This window comes from Paramisgurnus dabryanus, chromosome 16 (genome assembly GCF_030506205.2).
Source record: "Paramisgurnus dabryanus chromosome 16, PD_genome_1.1, whole genome shotgun sequence".
In the NCBI taxonomy this organism is placed as follows: domain Eukaryota; kingdom Metazoa; phylum Chordata; class Actinopteri; order Cypriniformes; family Cobitidae; genus Paramisgurnus; species Paramisgurnus dabryanus.
Window position 1 is genome coordinate 3,924,218 of NC_133352.1, and position 22,573 is coordinate 3,946,790.

The 22,573-nt window shown below is 39.9% G+C and overlaps 1 protein-coding gene across 15 annotated transcripts in view; it reads left to right on the plus strand.

Moving 5' to 3' along the window:
* The window catches only part of hdx (highly divergent homeobox), a 349,114-nt gene that overhangs the window by 34,046 nt on the left and 292,495 nt on the right, over nucleotides 1–22,573 (plus strand). For 8 of the 15 annotated variants that reach the window (XM_065253822.2, XM_073812059.1, XM_065253825.2 and 5 more), the window contains one exon: nucleotides 9,192–9,375. The exons of 5 other annotated variants lie outside the window; for them this stretch is intronic. In XM_065253822.2, coding sequence (XP_065109894.2) covers nucleotides 9,192–9,375 — 184 coding nt within the window. The remainder of the gene's footprint in view (nucleotides 1–9,191; nucleotides 9,376–22,573) is intronic. 2 more of the 15 variants (XM_065253824.2, XM_073812060.1) reach the window with 1 other exon arrangement.

The following is a 22,573-nucleotide window of genomic DNA, read 5'->3' on the forward strand; positions in this document are numbered from 1 at the left end:
CATGGAAGAAAGTCATGTGGTCAGATGAGACCAAAATATAACTTTTTGGTCATAATTCCACTAAACGTGTTTGGAGGAAGAAGAATGATGAGTACCATCCCAAAAAAAACATCCCTACTGTGAAGCATGGGGGTGGTAGCATCATGCTTTGGGGGGGTTTTTCTGCACATGGGACAGGGCGACTGCACTGTATTAAGGAGAGGATGACCGGGGCCATGTATTGCGAGATTTTGGGGAACAACCTCCTTCCCTCAGTTAGAGCATTGAAGATGGGTCGAGGCTGGGTCTTCCAACATGACAATGACCCAAAGCACACAGTCAGGATAACCAAGGAGTGGCTTTGTAAGAGGCAAATCAAGGTTCTGGCGTGTCCTAGCCAGTGTCCAGACCTAAACCCAATAGCGAATCTTTGGAGGGTGCTCAAACTCTGTGTTTCTCAGCGACAGGCCAGAAACCTGACTAATCTAGAGTAGATTTGTGTGGAGGAGTGGGCCAAAATCCCTCATGCAGTGTGTGCAAACCTGGTGAAAAACTACAGGAAACTTTTGACCTCTGTAATTGCAAATAAAGGCTACTGTACCAGATATTAACATTGATTTTCTCAGGTATTCAAATACTTATTTGCTTCTGTGTCATATAAATAAATAGTTAAAAAATTAAACATTGTGATTTCTGGATTTTTTTTACATTATGTATCTCACAGTGAACATGCACCTACGATGACAATTTAAGACCCCTCCATGATTTCTAATTGGGAGAACTTGCAAAATAGCAGGGTGTTCAAATACTTATTTTCCTCACTGTATATATTATTAAACAATTATACATGCTAGCACAAAGTATCACATAATACGCAAATGTGTTAAACTTCAAAGGTCTTGAGCAACCTCTAAATATTAATTAATTTTTAAAAACATTTTGCCCAACTTATTATTTATTTATTCAAACATATAGGTGGGGTGAGAGCATGAACTTTTAAAAGTTGAAAAATAAGAACCACCCTAATGCAAGGTCAAATATGCAGGCTGCATACGTCAACAAGCCTGGTTTATTTAAGTTAACTGAGCATTATATTCGCAAGTCATAAGCATATTACAAAAATGTACAACTAACTAAGATTAATAGTCAACTTTATAATTGTTTAAATTCTAAAATAAGACTTGATGACGTATGCAGCCTAGAAATGCGACCTTTGGAGGCTGCAGCTTTCGGATTAAGAAACGGCCACAGACTGAATAAACTAATTTGAAATAGACCAGTCCAGTCTACAATGACAACAAAACATGAGTACTGGTCTGAATACCAGTTTTTGAGCTTCGAAGCTTTGGTAGTAATAATCTGTTTGCATTTACCTTATTTTATATTTATTTTTATTTTGTTTTTTACAAACAAGAACAGAAGAACAGAGAACAAAGCTCAGCACAGTATAGCCTGGACAGTATGCATCTGAGTAGTACACAGGACATATAGTACCATACAAATAAGAAATAAATAAATTAATGATTAATCTAAAGCAATACTTTTCAATATAGATGCAACAGTAGCTTTGGTAGTAATAATCTGTTTGCATTTACCTTATTTTATATTTATTTTTATTTTGTTTTTTACAAACAAGAACAGAAGAACAGAGAACAAAGCACAGCACAGTATAGCCTGGACAGTATGCATCTGAGTAGTACACAGGACATATAGTACCATACAAATAAGAAATAAATAAATGAATGATTAATCTAAAGCAATACTTTTCAATATAGATGCAACAGTAAGGTTGGTAAAACAAAGATATGGAGTCCAAATCTTTAAGAAACGTCCTTTCGTGGAATGGAGGCAAGTTAGGTATTCCAGAGGAAATAGCTCCATGATGAGTTTGTGCCAAGATGCTTAAGAAGGGGGTTTGTCACTAATCCATGACAGGAAAATGTTCTTGCATGCAGCATAAGTGAGAATATCATACAGCCTGCCTGAACCAGGACTAATTTTACTGTCTCTATATCCTAATAGTAGCGAGACAGGATCACAGGTCAAAACAGTTCCAAAAATAGCGCACATATCCTCTAGAACATCTTGCCAATATGACTGAATTTTAGGACAGTACCAAATACAGTGGGTGTATGTTCCCAACGCAGTTTTGCATTTAAGGCAATCAGGAGAGGTATGGGGATACATTTTATGTCTTTTGCTAGGAGATATTTGCAATCTATGAAGAATTTTAAACTGTAATAACCTGGCGCGATTACAGACTGATATCAGTTTTGTTTGATTGCAGATGACATCCCATTGATCCTCATCAATAGTTACACCCAATTCAGTTTGCCATGTTAGTGCTGCATCTGAAGCTGCTAATATGACAGATGTCTGGTTAAGCACATTATAAATCAAATTTAAATAGATAAATTCACTCAACCAGCTGTTAAGTAGCTTCAGTACTTTGTTTGAAAGTAGTAAGGGGATCATCTGTAGGGGGTAGATCTAGGTAGAACGTTCATCTTAATAAGAGATACCCTACCAAGTAAGGATAAGGGAAGAGAGCACCACCGTTGTAAATCTCTTTTATGAAATCTAGTAATGGTGTGTAGTTAGCCTTAAACATTTGGTGAAAAATGGGGTTGATGTGGACACCGAGATACACAAAACCAGACGAGGACCAACGGAATGGAAAAGGTTTAAGGGAATTAGTCCTTCCTCTGAGAGCCCCCAGAGGCATCGCAAGAGATTTAGAGACGTTTATTTTATAACCCGAAAAAGTTCCAAAATGGCGAATGAGTTTGATGAGACAGGAAATAGTTGAAGTTGGTTCTGATATATATAATAAAATATCATCTGCGTATAAAGAAATATTATGTTGAATGTCACCAGCGCAAATTCCTTTTATTTGTAAATCTTGCCTGACAGCCGCGGCCAGGGGTTCTATCGCCAGGGCAAATAGAGAGGGGCTGAGAGGACAGCCTTTGGCGTGTCGAGCGGTAAAGTGAGAAATTGTTAGACCTATAGCCATTAGCATAGGTGTCATTTGCACTGGGGATGCTGGGGACATGTCCCCACCACTTTTTGAAATGGCTGATTTTGTCCCCACCACTTTTTGAAAGCATTTGGTTAAAATGTTCTAAAAATTAAACAATACCTGTGCGACTTACACTGCAAAAATGACAGTATTTTTGTCTTGTTTTCAGTAGAAATATCTAAAAATTCTTAAATCAAGATGTATTTTCTTGATAAGCAAAATGACCAAAGAAAAAAAGTCTAATTTGTGATTAAAACAAGCAAAAATATCTGCCAATAGGGTGAGAAAAAAATCTTAAAATAAGATTTCTTTTTTCTTAAACACTTAATTTAAGCAAAATTTTTTCACCCCATTGGCAGATATTTTTGCTTGTTTTAAGCACAAATTCACTTAAATTGTATAGTTTTTGTCTAAAAACAAGACTTATTTTCTTACGTCATTTTGCTCATCAAGAAAATACATCTTGATTTAAGAATTTTAAGATATTTCTACTGAAATCAAGACAAAAATTCTAAGACAGAAAGTCAGATTTTCAAGAAAAAAATCTTAGTATATCTAAAAATTCCTAAATTAAGATGCTTTTTCTTGATGAGCAAAAAATCTAGTTTTTAGACCAAAAATATCAAATTTAAGTGATTTTGTGCATAAAACAAGCAAAAAAATCTGCCAATGGGGTAAGCAATTTTTTCTTGAATTTAGTGTTTAAGAAAAATTTTCAAGATTTTTTTGCTTACCCCATTAGCAGATTTTTTTGCTTGTTTATGCACAAAATCACTTACATCTAGTATTTTTGGTCTAAAAACTAGACTTATTTTCTTAGGTCATTTTGCTCATCAAGAAAAAGCATCTTAATTTAAGAGTTTTAAGATATTTTTACTGAAAACAAGACAAAAATAATAAGAATTTTTTTTCTTGAAAATAATTTTTTGCAGTGTACGACTGATTTTGTGGTCCAGGGACACATATGTTGTGTTGTGTGCTTATAGTGTGTTTTCTTTTACATAATAATGAATTTCATTGTAATCATTGACTTTACGTGCTGCTGTTTTACAGAATGGTGCTTTGGCACTGTTCAGTTGAGCTGGTGTTGTAGGGACTGTTAGATCTGCAGTCGACATTGTTGAGGGTTTTATGCTGAGTATTTTCGTGTTGTTGACTGGCCTACTACGCTATGCCCATTTTTGATGGGCCGTTATTCAACATTTTTCCTGTCCTGCTGTAATGTTTTTTTCATCTGATCTTTTGTCCCCACCACTTTTCAAAACAAACTGATGCCCCTGGCCATTAGTAATAACTGAAGCTAAAGGGTTATCCCGATCCACCTTATAAACGTCTCTCCTAAATTAAATTTGTGTAAAATATTATGTAAATAAGGCCACTCAACACGGTCGAAGGCTTTTTCCGCATCAAGTGAAATGATTAGACTTTCGATATTCTGAGTTTCACATATATTAATAATATTTAAAAGTCTTCTTACATTGTGGCTAGAGCTTCTTCCCTTGATAAACCTCGTCTGGTCTTCTTTGATTATTTCGGGCAAAACTTTTTCAAGTCGAAGCGCTACTATCTTGGAAAGTAACTTAAGATCCTGGTTTAACAAAGCGATAGGCCTATAATTAGAGCAGTGATCTGCGTTCTTGGCCTTTTTAAGGATAACTGTGATGTCTGCCTCTCTCAAAGATTGAGGCAGAAGGCCAGATTTAAAAGAACGCCAGTCAGGCCATCTGGCCCAGGTGCCTTCCCTGATTGTAATGTTCTAAGTGCAAACAGGGCTTCATCTTTAGTAACAGGCGCATTTAATTCAATCTTCTGAGATTCAGAGATAGTAGGGAGAGTTATTTGAGACAGGAAGTTTTCCATGTCCACAGAGGCTCCTGGGGGAAGATCTGATTTATAAAGTTGAGAGTAAAACTCTCTGAAAACATTATTTATGTTTTTATTATCAAAATAACGAATACCGGCAGTATCAACTATTGAGGCAATTATTTGAGGTTCTGACTCGAATTTAGTCAAATAAGATAAGTACTTGCTGGGTTTATCACCAAATTCATATAGTCGCTGTCTAGAAAAGAGACTAGAACTCTTAGCCTGTTGGGTTAACAAAGCGTCTAATGCGGTTTGCAAAGCGCATTTACTTTGTAACAATAGTGGGTCAGATGATGAGGTTAACGTTTTCTCAATATCCTTTAAATCTTTTTCCAGCTTTGACTGGAGCTCTGATTGCCTCTGTTTCTTAGAGGCAGAGTAGCCGATTACTAAGCCTCTAATATATGTGTTTGAAGTTTCCCAAAGTAGAGAGGGATCTTCAGTAGACTGTGAATTTATATCCAAAAAGATCTTAAATTCACTGGTCATATAAGAGACAAATTTCTCATCTCTTAGGAGGCGTGAGTCAAATCTCCATCTCCTACTTCCTGTAAAATGTCCAACAGTAGTCAGTTTCAGACAAACCATAGCGTGATCACTAACAACAATGCTCCCAATTTCGCAAGATGAAATATATTGTATAAGGGGCTTCGGGACAAATAAATAGTCTATACGAGTGTGGCATTTATGAGGAGGGGAGTAAAATGTAAATTGTTTGTCGGATGGGTGTAAAGCTCGCCAAACATCGAGAAAGCTTATCTCATCACATATCGCAGATAGGGAATTGGCCTGGTGTGTTAAAGCAGAGCTACGCGAAGGGTGTTTATCGATTAGGGGGTTGAGCAGGCAGTTAAAGTCACCCCCCACTAAAGCTACAGGTGACAATATTTCTGTAAATTCTAAAAATGCTTTTGTTAAGAGATCCGGAGAATAATTAGGAGGGCAGTAGAGATTCATCACAGTAGTTTCTTGCCCTTGTAAAATTCCCTTGCTAATAACATATCTTCCACGTATGTCCTTAACACATGTCTTGAAATGAAATGGTGTTTTCTTGCTTATAAGTATTATAAGTATTTAATAAGTATTACAACACCCCTACTACTGGTGGTGAAGGAGGAAAAGTATACCTGGCCAACCCAACCATATTTCAGTTTGAGGTGCTCACTATCAATAAGATGCGATTCCTGAAGCAGCGCTACATCAATTTTCTCCTTTTTAAGTAATGCAAATACTTTTCTCTGTTTAACTCTGCCTCGCAAACCCCTTACATTCCATGAACAAAATTTGACGTTGTTATTTGACATTATTTAGATTAATAATAATTAAACCTTGCACAGTGAAGCAATTTTGATAAAATAATGATGCATCTTAAAGTACAAAAAAATAACCAGATCAGAGCTGAGCATAACAACAAACCAAACCTCACACAGCATGAGGGAAAAAAAGAACAGCAAAGGACAATGCTAGAAGAAAAGGAAAAATGTAAAATTGTGAAGTATAGTAGAAAACTATAACATATAAGTTCTTTTGGGGGGGGACCTCCCCCAGGTTTTATGGGGGCCACCTTTTTAGAGTGCACCATAAAGAGGTGCATAAACACTTGCCCGAACTAATACACAACGTGGTAGGGACAGAGGCAAGTGCCCATAAGTAAGTGATCAAATCTTAATGCAGATCGCTTTCTCAACCAATATTAGTAATATAAAACACATACAGGTGGGTAGTATAAATGAACTTCCCTAAACACAACAGGAACAGTCTTCATAAGATGGATGTGTGAACATACACATTACATGACCCACCGCGTCGTAGTAGATAAACGTTCCTCAACATTGGTTTGCAACACTGGACACAAAAGAAAGAACATCGGCCGGCGAAAGGAAAGTTTTCTTTATCCCGTTGAACGACACCTGTAGTTTCGCTGGGTAGAGCATGGAGTATTGTGCGCCAATATCTCTAAGGCGCTTTTTAGCTTCTGCAAACTCCTTTCGTTTCCGCAACACAGCAGCAGATAGGTCATTGTAGAAGTAAATCCGCTTTTCGCCCATGGTAATGTCGCCTTCCGCCGCTTTCCGTCTCACTGCCGCCATCACTCTCTGCTTATCTGGAAACGAGTGGAATCTGACAATAACCCGGCGTGGCCGCTGGCCATCCCCAGGTTTGGGTGCGAGGGAGCGGTGTGCACACTCAAGCTTGACACGGCCACCCTTCATATCTATGCCGAGGAAAGTTGGCAGCCAGTGTTCAAAGAAACCCGGAGCATTTTTGCCTTCCGTGTCTTCAGGGATATTAAAGATGCATATATTCTTTCGCCGTCCCCTGTTTTCTAAGTCATCAATATGGTCAGCGAATGGCCTGACTTTCTCCTCTAGGGCCTGTGTTTTAGTAGCGAGAGGCTCAGTCGCCGCTTCTAGCTGTAGTATTCTGTCTTCCGCTTCGTCCAGGCGCTCATTAGCTCGTGTCAGCTCAGTTGTATGCGACGCGACTGTTTTCCCCAAAGGATCCAGTTTTTCGCTAATTTCGCTAATTCTTTCGCTTACCGGAGGGCATCGTTTCGTGTTGTTTAGTCCAAAAGTGTTCCAAAGTCATAATACAGCGTCAGCATTTGCAAAAAGAAGGAAATATCTAACGGAATATTGCTAAATATTTGGGCACCCGCGGAGCTCCCACAAACACGTCTGTCTCTTATGCCGCCATCACGTGTCCCCTGCATTTACCTTATGTGTTGCGGATGTGTTGCTGTGGAGCCAAGGGAGTCTAGTGTTGTAGTGTGCAATATGGACACGTTCAGAGGTAATAAACTACAGAACCGCGTGAGTAGGAAGCGGCGTGCCTCCACAGGCATGGCTACAGTAATATGCTCGGAGAACGGACAATGCACTAGTGACACAGGTCTGTTAAAAGCAAAACTTAAGGTAGCCTAACATTTTTTAACAAAAAAAATCACTCACAAATCAGAAATTAGCAGCATATTCAATTCAATTCAATTTTATTTATATAGCGCTTTTCACAAAAGTCAATTGTTTCAAAGCAGCTTTACATAAATAGAAGCAGTGAAAAGCACAGAAAAACGACAGATAGCACAACAAAATACATGATAGCATAAGCAGTTAAATTTGCTGCGGCTATGACTCAATATTATAAGCGAACGTATTACTAAAGTAACGTCTAGAAGAAGAAGCTAAGTAAAGCCCAAAAAGGCTGCCTCCCCGGGGTGAAAAACCCCCTAGGAGGAAAAAAACCCCCGGGCTTTTATCCGAGGAAAAATAAGTCCTAGGAGGGAAAAACCCTTGGGAGAACGGATAAGGAGATTTAGCGGAGATTAAGCGGGTTCTGCCGGTGATCGTTGGTCAGGCATTAGCTGGGCATCACGTTGAAGGACGGCCAGTAGATCAGAGGTGTGCCGACTTTCACATCTACCGGGACTGGGTCTGTTTGTCTCGTTGTCCTCAGGGGCGAGGACGAGACAGGAAGAGAAAAACAAAATCGTATTAGTGTAGCGGCCGTTCATATGTATTGAAGTGTCACACAGTGATGTGGTTTAACTCAGCATAGTAAGTACTTACACCATAACGGGTAGGCTATTTCAAAAAAAAAAATTTAATAAGTTCAACGAACTGCAGTAAATAAAGACTGCGGTAGCAGACATTTAATTAGGGCTGCATAATTAATCACATGTGATTGTCATCCGCATCTTGTTAGTAAAGCCAGTTCCGTGATTAGTAGTAAATCGCCATCACCTGCTTTCAGATGAAGCAGCATTTACTACACAACACCGTAGTTCACTAATAATCGGGGCAATTTCCCATTAATTATTGTGGACGATGTGCGCTATGGCCCAGCTTGTTAGGGACTTACGGCTTTGTATAGTAAATGTTGCTTCATCTGCAGGGCCCTATAATTTCCGCGATCACAGAATCAGGGACAGAATCGCGGAATTGGCAAATTAGCATGGAATATAGTGTTAAAGCAGAATTTTGTGGATTTTACATATTTGGAATAAAATTCAGTTTGGTGTGGGAGAAGAACCTCTGTCTGGGGAAAATGCAGACTGGGCAACACACCCCCTCCTGTCATTTCAGCTACCCCTCCCCCTTCAAAACACTATAACCATGACGAAGCGACACTCCACGGCTCTGCTTTTGTCAGCGAGCAGTTCCCACATGACTTTTATGTGTCCGGAGAACTGTTATTTTGTAAGTTTTGTCAACATTCCATTGACTAGAATCGCAAAGATACATGCACTGACCACCTGTTATCAAAAACCCATCTGAAAAACAAGGAGAAGTACAATAATGCTAGCAAGGCCTCCATGTCCCTACAGACATGCATTACTGCTGCTGCATTTAAATCTTCAGACTCAAGAAGAGAGTTTGTTGAGGATTTTGCCCCGAGTGTTCAAGCAACATATCTCCTCTGTGCTACAAAAGATCTGTGGGAAAAGTACTCGGTTGTTGTGGATGAGACTACTTATGCAAGAGACTGCAGCGTCCCAAACATCCCCATTGGTAAGTTAGTGTGAATTTAACAGCATACTGTACAATGGTCAGCACTAAGTTAATATAGAAATGTGTGAATGCAACTGATGCACCCCCTTATAATTTTTTTGTGTTTAGTCATTAATAACGTCTCTGTTACATATGTAACCCTCGTTACCTGAAAGAAGGGAACAGAGACGTCACGTCATGACAGACGAATTGGGAACACGTCTCGCGGGACCAATCTACTTCGAGAAACTTCTAAAACGCCAATGAACTTGGCATGCAGGTATTTGCATTTGCCGGCACCGCCTTGCCGCGCGAGTTTTTAACGAGAGGCAGGTGCGAATATCAAATCACTATTTTCGCTGAGAAAGCCAAGCATCAGTGTATCAGCTGGTATCAGCAGTTGAACAGCAAACTGTGGCGACAGGATGTGACGTCTCCGTTTCCTTCCTTCAGGGAACGAGGGTTACATATGTAACTGAGATGTTCCCTTTCAGTTGGTCACTACGACGTCACGTCGTGACTAGGGATGCACCGAAATGAAAATTCTTGGCCGAAACCAAAAACCGAAAAAGAGGAAACCAAGGCCGAAAACCGAAAGCCGAAACACAGAAAGAAATTAAGCCAATTATTAGTACTACCATTGCACTTATGGTATTTTTGCGTGTAATAGAAATGAAGTCAACACACACAATTTGAGAAGAAAATTAAGCCAAACAGCATGTGGCATAAACAAACCCAACTTCAGTTATATAGGCTATCTGCCTTACATCTGGAAAAACTGGTGAGTAGGCTACTAGTGACACATCAGGTTGTTAAAAGTTAAACTGTTTAATTAATCCTTTGGTGCTTGTTTACCATGCAGTATAAATTTAAAAACTGAGATGTGCTAGTTGTGGTTTGGTTTTAACGTTAATGTTACAAAATGCTGATAAAAAATTTATGGCATTTTAATGCACGTTAAAACCCCGCATGAATCGAAGGCTCAGTCAAATATGAATATCTTCTTTATTTAGTATGACATGTTTTTGTTTAGAAAGAAAATCCTATTTAGCCTACCTACTCCGGTGAAACCCGTTTTTCTCATTAATGCCAGCTGCAGAAAAAACTCTGCTCTGTGGTTATCCAGTGAGAACAACAAACGGATCTAACAAATATATATGAATGTAATATTATGTTACAAATAACGCAAGCTGGCTTGATACATTATTGCTGATGGTGCAAAGTTACGAGCTTAATTTAACAACACTTCACAAAACGGAGCTATTGTTTGCTTATGGCATTTGCCGTTATCTGGTTGGTCATAACCATATCCACGGATAAAATAAATGTTCTCCGTTTCGCTTTCCATGTGTGTCTCGTGTTGTTTTAACAACAAAATAAACTAGGCTATATAAGGAAGCTAACAAATCTCTCACGATGCACGCTGATGTGGCGGCGGAGAAGCACGTCTAACAACCGGCATTAAAACTCTAAACACTTAAATTAGTCTGCAATCTGAATTACCAAAACAATCAGAAATACATATTTTCATGTATACTTTACATTAAAGTCTGTAAAAGAGCGTAGAGGTGAAGTGAAAAAAGGATTAAATGAGCAGTAGCCGTAATGCTGCGGTGGCGGATTAAAAACATTTGAATATCATTTTTTTCCCATTCTAATTATTATTGCAGATCGAATATTTGACCATTCGTGCCCATCCCTTATTTTAAAAGCAATCATGTTTAATGTCTGTTATTCTGGATGCTAATCTGAACAAATGTTTAGTCGGAGCTTTTGAAAACTGTACACAAATGCCCAGAGAAAATCCACGGGTTTGGACACAAACATTGCGGGAGTGGAACTTACAGGTTGCGGGCATCCTGGTCAGAAATTCGGCGGACGCGAGTTTGAGAAAAATCTAGTCCACACCGCAGATATTTTACTTCAGACAAGCACGTGCAGGTCGCGGTTTCTGCTTGCGTCATCACATTATTTCGGCCGTATTTTTCCGGTGATAAAAGTCTTTCGGCCGAAAACCGAAAATCCACTTTTGGGCCATTTTCGGCCGAAAATTTTCGGTGGCCGAATATTCGGTGCATCCCTAGTCGTGACCGATGAATTGGGAATCCCTACCAAAGCGCCACTGAAGCTGACCCTTCCAGTGCCTGCGTAAACCCTCTGACCATCCTGTTTAGGAAGACAGAAATGGGGTTGGAGCAGAGGCCGGTCACTACTTGTTCCTTAACCCACGATAGTGAACTAGGCAAACTGGGAAGTGAACTCGTCAGGCAGAACTAAGATCACCGCGGAAAGAGTACCCTCTAGGGGTCAACCACTAAGGTGATGGTTTAAAGACTCAAGGTCATAACATGAACTCTCTTAGTAATATCTCGTACTAGAGAGGCGCGGAGCGAGCTCTGCTAAGGGAAATGTGGTAAAAGAACTTTCCATGGAAATACTCGCATAGGGCCCCTCTAGCCTCACCTAGGTTCTTAAGGAGACATCAAGTGAGAGGCTGGTTTAGGAGACAAAAAACAGTTTTAGTGCCGCACCAAAAAGGAAGGGTGCAAGCCGACACAGGAGCCGTTCCTAGGTATTCTCACTGATCTGAGGAGAGAACTCGAAAGGATACTGGCTCAATACGAACTATGTAAAATCTAGTGAATGTATTAGGTGTCACCCAGCCAGCAGCTCTGCAAATGTCTGAAAGCAAGGAACCACGAGCCAAAGCCCAAGATGAAGCCACGCTTTTGGTTGAATGGGCTCTCAACCCAAAAGGGGAAACAATGCCCTGTTTCTCAGAAGCCAGGGTGATTGTGTCTAATATGTAATTAGACATTCTCTGCTTAGTGACAGCTTTCCCTTTCTGCTGACCACTGTAACAGACAAAGAGCTGTTCTGGGGTGCGAAAACTTTGAGTCTAATCCACATACACACGTAGTGCACGTACAGGACATAACAAAGCCATAGCTGGGTCTGCCTCCTCCAAAGGCAGTGCTTGCAAGTTCACCACCTGATCTCTGAAAGGAGTGGTGGGAACTTTAGGCACCTTACCAGGCCGGGGTCTCCGTGTAACACTGAATTCAGCAGCCCCAAACTGAAGTCACGAGTCAATGACCGAAAATGCATGACGGTCACCTATCCTCTTAACAGAAGCCAATGCGAGGAGTGTTAAAGATTTTCATAGAGAGAAACTTAATACTCACAGTCTGCAGAGGCTCAAAAGGGGCGTCCTGCAGGGCTTTCAGCACCATGGACAGGTCCCAATGAGGAATAGAGGGAGGGCGCAAAGGATTCAGCCTTCAAGCACGTCTTGACCAGAGACCACCCTAATGACCAGATCGTGCTGACCCACGGATCTACCGTCTATCGGTGCGTGATGTGCCGATATCGCCGCGTTATCTACATTTATAGTAGATGGTGACAGCCTCTTCTCCAAGCGGTGCTGGAGATATAAAAGCACAACTCTGATCGAGCATTCTCGGGGTTCTTCTCGTTGAGAAGTACACCAGTCAACAAACAGATTCAATGGTCTCGTCAATGGTGTTAGATACCGCTTGTGGTAAATCACCTAGAACTTCTGCGGGTGCCATAATGTTTCCCCTTCTTGAGAAAGAAGGTCCTTCTTAAGGGGAATCCGACAGGGAGGGGCTTTCAAGCGGAGAGTGAGCTCTGGAAACCAACTCCTGGTGGTCCAATACGGAGCAACTAAAAGAATGTACTCCTCATCCTCCCTGACTTTGCAAAGATCTGTGCAATGAGGCTCACTGGGTGAAATGCGTATTTGCGCAGACCCCACGGCCAGCTGTGTGCCAGTGCATCCACACCGAGTGTTTCCAAATCAGCTGAACCGTCTGGGGGTGGAGTCGCCATTCACCGGGGCGCGCTGCTCGTGAAAGCGCGTTTGCCGCTGTGTTAAGCGACCCCGGGATGTGAATGGCACGAAGAGACCTCCGATTCTTCTGACTCTAAAGGAGGAGATGACGAGCGAAATGTGACGACAGGTGACGAGAGTGCAAACCGCCTTGGCGATTGATATACGCAATAGTCACAATGTTGTCGGTGCGTACTAATACATCTTTGCCTCGCAACTTGCTACTGAGACGGACGAGAGCAAGATATACAGCCCACAACTCGAGGCAATTTAAATGCCAGTGCAGCTGGGGTGATGTCCAGACCCCCGAGGCTGCAAGCCAGCCGTATGTGCCCCCCCCCGTGGTAGAGGCATTTGTGCACACAATGGCATGCCTGGAGACCTATCTCAGTGGTACACCTGCCCTGAGAAATGCTGGGTCTGACCACAGAGTGAAAGTGAGGCGGCATGTCAGTGTAATTGTTACCCCAACTGAGCCACACTCTCTTCGGGACTCGTTCGTAAAGCCATTGCTGAAGCGGTCTCATGTGGAGCAGACCGAGCGGTGTCACAGCCGCCGCTGCTGCCATATATTCCAGGAGCCTCTGAAATTGTTTCACTGGGACCGCTGTCTTGTCTTTGAACATATCCAAGCAAGTCAGAATCGACTAAACATGCACACCCGTTAGACCGACCGAGTCCAGTTCTTTACCGAGAAAAGAGATCCTCTGTACGGGGCAGTTTGCTCTTCTCCCAGTTGACCTGAAGGCTGAGACGGGCGAGGTGTTTGAGCACACAATCTGTGTTATTATGAGCCAGTCGTCGAGATACTCCAGGATGCGCACACCACTCTCTCTCTCAGGGGTCTTAAAGCCCCCTCAGCGACTTGCGTGAAGACATGGAGAGAGAAAGAAGCCAGAACGGTAAGACTTGTACTAATATGCCCGCTCCTCAAACACCACAAAGAAACTTTCTGTGTTGGGGAAGTATGGAGACATGAAAGTACGCGTCCTTCAGGCTGATGGCGCAAACCAATCTTGTGGGCGGATACATTGAAATATGCATTTAAAACAGCATTCTAAAGTGCTTGACTCAGTACACGCAGGTCCAGGATCGATCGCAACCCGACGCTTTCTTGGCTGTAAAACCCTGACCTTATCTCCGCTGAAGGGACAGGCTCGATCGTGTCCTTCACCAGTAGGATAGCAATTTATGCACATAGTACTTGCATGTTTGGGGCTTTTACGAATGTGAGGCGTAGTGAGGCGTATGAATTTGGGGGGAGCCAGGTTAACTGAATTGCGTAGCCGAGAGGGATTGTGCGTAAAAGCCAATGCGACGGACTGGAAAGCTGTTTCCAAGCCTCCAAACACTGAACGAGAGGGATTAACGACACGATCGGTGTAACTGCGGCAAGCGAAGCAGAGGTGAACACAAATAAATGCTCCTTGGCCACATTGACAGAAGTGTTGTTTAATGCAACACTCACCTGGCTCCGCTGATTGGTAGCAGAGCTGGAGAGACTCCGTAGTATGGGTCCCAGGCCGCTGTGACACACCTGCTGGCGATAGAGAAAGGGGAGGACGCTGGGTTATGAGCCGGTCCGTAGCTCCCTTGTACCTCTGGAGACCTGGAGAAGAGAGGAAGAATTCGCTCTATGTGTGGTTTTGTGGGTGTTGGCTGAAAAACCGGCAGAACAGAAATGAAAACCAAGGAGTGGCCCTTCGCCATCTCCCGAAGAGCGATCTCCTCCATCTCCAGCTCGCCCGTTTCAGGGCCACTTAGATATCGTTTTCTATATCTTGCCGGGCTGAGTGGGCGGGGCGGACTGCTAACGGTGGGTTCCTCAAAAGCTGCCAGAATGGAGGAACAAAAAAGGCCGTAGCAGGACGCCCTCGGCGAGGGGCAGGCTGAGGCGCCGTCGTAGCAGAGATGGCAGCTGGATTCCAACCTGGCATGATGGCCTCAGTCTGCTCTTGGGCAGCCAACAACATTGTATGAGGCTCTCAACCGCGTTGCCGAAATGGTTGGTCTAGGAAACCAGAGCATTCAGAAGACGATTCTTGTCGACCTCCTTCATGCCCGCAAGACACAGCCAGAGGTGACGTTCCTGGACCACCGAAGGTAAAGAGGTGGTAATCCGCGAGCCTCCGCTGAAGTGCTCTTTCTCCAACAACACCAGCACGCAGCGTTACAACGAGCAGAAAGAGAGCTTCTCAATAGCAGATGATCTGCCTGCTTTTGAAGCGAAAAATAATGTTTTGATATTCACACCTGCCTCTCGTTAAATACTCTCATTAAATACTCGCACGGCAAGGCGGTGCCGGCAGATGCATGCCAAGTTCATTGCCGTTTTACAAGTTTCTCGAAGTAGATTGGTCCCGTAGATTGGTACTGAACGACTGAAAGGGAACATACCATTGCAACTATGTTATGGGATCAGTGAATATAGGTTATTCAAAAAACATAATGATTTATAGGTGCGTCAGAATTACAAAACAACTGATGCCCACGGGGGCACTTTTGGTGACATGCACATTAAATAAAATTTAAAATGGTTACTTCGAGTATACCAGTTAAAAATACTTCTTATTACTCTTTTTTTTTTACATCAGGATGTTAACCTCTCGACGCGCACTAGCTCGCGGACGGAAGGACGTCAGTTTTTTTTAATGCTGCTAACAATATATATATAGCCTACTGTGTACAAACAACAATAATAATAACACTACTATACATCGTTTAAAAGGTCTAAGGGTTTAGCGTCAGTGTATGGTGTCCGTTTTGAGATTAAATTGCTCTAGTATCATAAATATAGTATTTTATTACAGAAGTCCAGATAACAACATGCATAATATAAACTGACCCCTTACCTTTGTGCTGGTATAAGGAACGCGAATCGAATCCAGTCTGTTTCAGATGTGTGAATAACCCATAAAAACTCTCCAACAAAGTACATCCAATGACCAGTTTTGTCCACAAATGCGTATAATCCGTGAAATATGGATATATTTTCCATTGTTTACATCAGATTTCAGATGCACGTCTTGTAATAGATTATAATATACAATCTGAGGACTATTTACATCGTAACACTTGTATATGAGAGCACACTTGCGTTCAAAACCAGCGCTCAGACATGATTGTACAAGTAGGCGGGAGTATAATACATAATATCCAAACAGCGCTGTCTAATATCGTGACGTCATCTGACTCGCGCGTTCCTCCAATGACTTCATGGAAAATATTGATAGACAGAACGTGTAGCCAATTAGAACACGAATTCAACGATCTTTGTGTGAAGCTTTATTTCCTGGTGTGGATACGGCATTTTATACGCTTATATAAGGATAAACAATAAAAAGAACGAACGTGTATGCATGTAAACAAAAGACTTTTATTTTGTGGCTGACTGGCACTTAGAAAAGGCACTAGTCTTACAAAAACTCTTGCAAGAACCTCATTTTTGGGTCTATTGACTTCAAACGTGAAATATAACTTCTTTAGACTTGTGGCTTTGGCCTCATTGCATTTATAGGTTTCACACATATATTTATCATTAAGATTTTTAGTGTTAAAAAAGATGTTATGCAAAAAATTTTTTATTACAATGTACTTCAGCCTCTCTAACTTTTTTTTTTTTTATCTTAAAATAATTTTGAAACATGGAAAACGAAGCTCAAAGTGTCTTCTATCTAATGATACCACAGTTATGCTTATACTATAAATGGTTTAGTAAAAACAGCCCTTTTAGTGAAAGTAGGTATTTTCATGGTTTCGGGCCAGTATGGGGGTGCTTTTCAAGAGGTTAAATTGTAATACAGTTCAAAATAATTTCCATGATCTCCTTTCCCATTTTATGTCCAAAATAAAATAATTAACTCAAAATCATGTAACACTCAAAAAAATATTTAGGCCTAATTCATAAGATTTATGTATTTTGATTACATGTAACTTTCCATCCATTTGGATTACATACTTTTAATCTAAAAAAAAAACAATTCATTATATGATAGATATTTTTTAGATATATGTAAATGAAACCAGTAAAATGTATGTAATAGTTTTACTTAATCCAATGTGTCTTAAAAATGGGTTATTTATTCTTTATTAATAAACCCAATTCACTTAAAGGACAAGTTCGGTATTTTAGACTTAAAGCCCTGTTTTCAGATTGTTTATGGTGAAATAGAATGGTTTTGACTGAAATTTCGACATTTGCGGCTGTCCTGAGAATTTTCGCGTGTTTGTGTTTCAGCTCAGACCTCTACAATGGGTTTAATGGTGCACTGGAGCAATCCTTCCTAAAATGCATTACACTTTCGTTTACAAAGACGTGAAACTCACCGAGTGGTCAGGGGTGTTCACTGATATGCTCACACAAAAATCGCTGCAAAAGATGCTTTCCAACAGCTGTTTTAGCATTCGTTGTTAACTTGTGGACCTATTTTCCCAAACGCCTCACACCCGTACATTCTTCCGCTTAGAGCTTGAATAATAGACACTCCAGCCCAAGTGGTGGCGCTAATCCGCCTTTGCCAATTGCAAGAATAGAAACAAAGTTCCCGGCACGGAGTAATACCGTACCTCACAGCACATCTAATACATGTCAATGGAGTTGGTAAAAACTACGATAAAACCTGTTGGAATGCGTCTTTTGGAGCGATTTTTGTGTGAGCATACCAGTGAACACCCCTGACCACTCGGTGAGTTTCACGTCTTTGTAAACGAAAGTTTAATGCATTTTAGGAAGGATTGTTCCAGTGCACCATTAAACCCATTGTAGAGGTGTGACAAACACGCGAAAATTCTCAGGACAGCCGCAAATGTCGAAATTTCAGTCAAAACCATTCTATTTCACCATAAACAATCTGAAAACAGGGCTTTAAGTCTAAAATACCGAACTTGTCCTTTAAAATGCATTACATTTAGGTATCTTACTAATAAATCATTTATACATTTGTATATTTTCCTCCCCCATTCACCCTCCTAAATCACAATATGCTATAACAAAATAACACACAAAAAAAGGATAGCCAGACCACTTGGTTTTACATTTTATCAATGTATGAATACTTCAAGGCATTACTCACAAGGCAGCAAAAAAGAGCAGCTAGCAACTAGCATGACACTATGGCTTATACACCTCGTATTGTGTGCAAAAATAAATAAATAAATAAGTGTGTTTCAGGCATTTCAGCCACAATCAACCTCATTCCACAAATAAGAGCAAACATTTTAACAGGCTGCAGAAATACAAAAAAAACCTGTAAAACTCGAGGTAGACCTAAATCAGGTAAATCAGGGACAACAACATTACTTTAAAATTTTTAGAAATCTGTGACATGATGTAATAATAATTTAGAATGAAAAAAATGGCACATGGCTCAGTGTTTTGAGTGGCTGTGTGCCATTAACAATTTTCATGCATCTTTAATTACATGTTAGATATACAATACATCAATTACATTTTTCAAAAACTTTTCAACTTTTAAAATTGTTAAAGGAATATTCCAATTTAATAAAACAAATCCCAATAATTTTCTCACCCCATATGTTTATGTTTTACTTTGTTCAGTCAAAAAGAAATAAAGTTTTGAGTTTAACATTCCAGAATTTTTCTCAATTTAAGACTTTATTCAACCTCAAGTTTACAGTTTCAATGCAGATTTAAAAGGGCTCTAAATTATCCCAAATAAGGCATAAGGGTCTTATTTAGCTAAACGATTGTCATTTTCAAAAATAAAAGAGGACTTTTAAACCACAACGTTTTGCACTAGCTGTGTGACACGCTAGCATAATTGAAACTACCGCTTCAGTGTTTACAAGTGCAGAGAAAAAGGAGCGTTCAAATGTTGTTGTATGTGGAATGATACTAATTAATGTCTTTGGGTCCGTTTATTATTTAAAATGGTCCACAAATGTGCGTTTCACATTTGTGATGTGTAACCATTCGACGTTATTACATAGTACGCAATGTCGCACTGGTGTGTCACATGGATAATGCAAGACAAGAAGTTGTGTTTTAAAAGTTTTCTTGACGAAAATGATAATCTTTTGGATAGATAAAACCCTTATGCCTCGGTTGGGATCGTTTAGAGCCCTTTAAAGCTGCTTTGAAACTGCATTGAAACTAAACTATTGAGGTCCAATAAGGTCTATTAAATTAAGAAAAATCCTGGAATGTTTTTCTCAAAAAACATAATTTCTTCTCGACTGAACAAAAAAAGACAAACATCTTGGATGACAGACAGTAAATTATCAGGATTTTTGTTTAATGAAAGTGCAATATTCTTTTAAAGCAACACTATGTAGTTTTTTTACCTTTTAATAATGTCTCTAAAATTATTTCAGTGATAGAACAACTTTTAACTGGACAAATTGTACTGTTGCTGTAGACTGAGCAGCCTCCTAGCTGCTACAAGCACACTCTGAAAGTGGCGGTGGAGGGTAGGAAACACAGCCCCGCCCCTCCCCCTGCCTGCAGAAGAGTGTCTGATACCAGGCACTGTTTCGCTTTTCAACCACATGGGGGAGCTGTAAGTCATTTTTACATGGAAACTACATAGTGTTGCTTTAATGTTAAAAAGTTTACTTATAAATGTACAAAAATGTACCCACTTTGAGGGGGATGTATCAGCGTGTCTGTCAGGTATTCACTGAAGCATCTTTCAGTGATTGCTTGGTTGTATCAAGTCCAGTTCCATTAGGATTTTTTGAAATGCGTCAACGGGGCACTTGAGGTTCTTCAGGTAGTTCAGTTTAAGTGCATAAATGAGTCCAAAAAACTATTTCACACCCATGTATGACACAAAGTAGGTTTTGCAGAACGTCCACTGTCTGTGAAACTCACCAATTTCACAATTCTGGAGAAGAAGAACAACAACAAAATCAGTCCCAATAGCAGTCACAGTGAAAATTTCAAAAATGTGCAGGCAAATTGTTTTACAAACTCTGATATTTAAAATATGTAGACTGATTCAAACGTGTAAAATAATAGAACATTAGTCACAAAACCATCAAAAGACCTGAAAACAGACAATCACCTTGTTTAAACATCTAGTTATCCATAAGATATTTATATACATGCACGTACACTTACACATACACGCACGTACACATACACATGCACGCACGTACACATACAAATACACGCACGTACACATACAAATACACGCACGTACACATACACATACAAGCACGTACACATACACGCACGTACACATACACGCACGGACACATACACATACACGCACGTACACACACACATACATGCACGTACACATACACATACACGCACGTACACATACACGCACGTACACATACACATACATGCACGTACACATACATGCATTTTTTTCTTAATTTAATTAAGCCTTTATCAAAGTTTTTTTGTCTTTATTTGTTATTGTTCTTTGTGTTTTTAGCTATGCTTTTTAACCGTTAACTATGTATTTTTATTATTGATGTTAATTTGATAACTTTTGTTGTCATATGTTTTAAGCTAAAAAAGCTCTAATAAAACACCAATAGTTGTGTTAAAGGAATAGTCTACTTATTTTCAATATTAAAATATGTTATTACCTTAACTAAGAAGAGTTGATACATCCCTCTATCATCTTAGTGCGTACACGTAAGCGCTGGGGCGCGCTGCGACACTTCGATAGCATTTAGCTTAGCCACATTCATTTAATGGTACCACTCAGAGATAAAGTTAGAGGTGACCAAACACATCAACGTTTTTCCTATTTAAGACGAGTAGTTATACGAGCAAGTTTGGTGGTACAAAATAAAACGTAGCGCTTTTCTAAGCGGATTTAAAAGCGGAACTATATTGTATGGCGGAACAGCACTTTTGGGAGTACTTCGACTCGCCTGAAAAATCCGCTCCCCTTCTCCCTCTCATAATGGGAGAGGGAGGGTGTTACTGCGCCGAGTCGAAGTACTCCCAAAAGTGCTGTTCCGCCATACAATATAGTTCCTCTTTAAAATCCACTTAGAAAAGCGCTACGTTTTATTTTGTACCACCAAACTTGCTCGTATAACTACTCGTCTTAAATAGGAAAAACGTTGATGTGTTTGGTCACTTCTAACTTTATCTCTGAGTGGTACCATTGAATGAATGGGGCTAAGCTAAATGCTATCGAAGTGTCGCAGCGTGCCCCAGCGCTTACGTGCACGCACTAAGATGATAGAGGGATGTATCAACTCTTCTTAGTTAAGGTAATAACATATTTTAATATTGAAAATGAATAGACTATTCCTTTAAATGGAAGCCAGCTATTGTTGTAACATTCAAAGGTCATTAAAACCGTTAGGCTACTTCATTAAGCACAAACATGATAAGACACAGCTTCACTTTTTATTTGGTAGATTTAGTGCGTCAAAGTTGTGATAAAAAACGATAATTAAGACAATTTGTGATTGTTACTGTAAATGATAAAAACTAAGATTTAAATACAATTCTTAAACGTTAATTTATAACAAGAAAAACACTGAAATGATTAGGGCTGTAGTCAACCAAAGTCCTGTCCTGCGCATCGATTAGTCGACTAAAAATAAAAAAAGAAGCAATGTTTTGCATTTTGATTGAACATTTATTAAACAATTGTCATAGAGAATTTATAAAACAACAACGAAAAAACATCAATAATAATACATAAAACTATAATAATAACACAATTCTTAGAAAATTAAGTGATTTTTTTAACTGCAAAGTGAGGAGCTCTGTACTAGGTCTATAGTGACAGTCACAATCGCGCACCTGACCACACCCGCACGCTACAAAAAAACAAAAAAATATATATATATATAGCTGCTAAAACTGCCAAATAATGAAAACTCCTAAAAGCTTTCTTTAATACAGGCTGTATATTCTTCTTTAATTTAAAGCTATGGGTTAACTTTTGTCCAGCCGATCTAGGCGTTTTAAAACAAACACACACACAAACACACACAAAAATAGCTTAAAACAATCCTAATAATAATAATAGGCTGTATAGTAGGATGGCCTATAGGTTTATTTTCGTTTTGTTACATTATTTAGGCTATTTTCAAACGCGTCAACTGTACAAATAAATAAGTCAAGCAAACGCCGAATTGGAGGACAAATGGCTCCTTAGTTTCGAAATGGTTTGGGTAGGAGGTGATCGTGTTGAAAATAAAGGTGTTTGTCTAGCGTTAGAAGCTCATTTGAAACATTACCGCAGCTCATTTAAGAAAATGACAGCTGCGAAGAGACTCCGCTTTAGTTTGAGGTAGTGCTACAAAAAAGAAAGAAGATGGTCACCGTATCTTTTACCACTGAAATGTAGATGTAATATATTTCCAAATCTAAGCTCGTTGTATGCGGAATGTTGCCGAATAGACTGCAACCCGATAAAACTA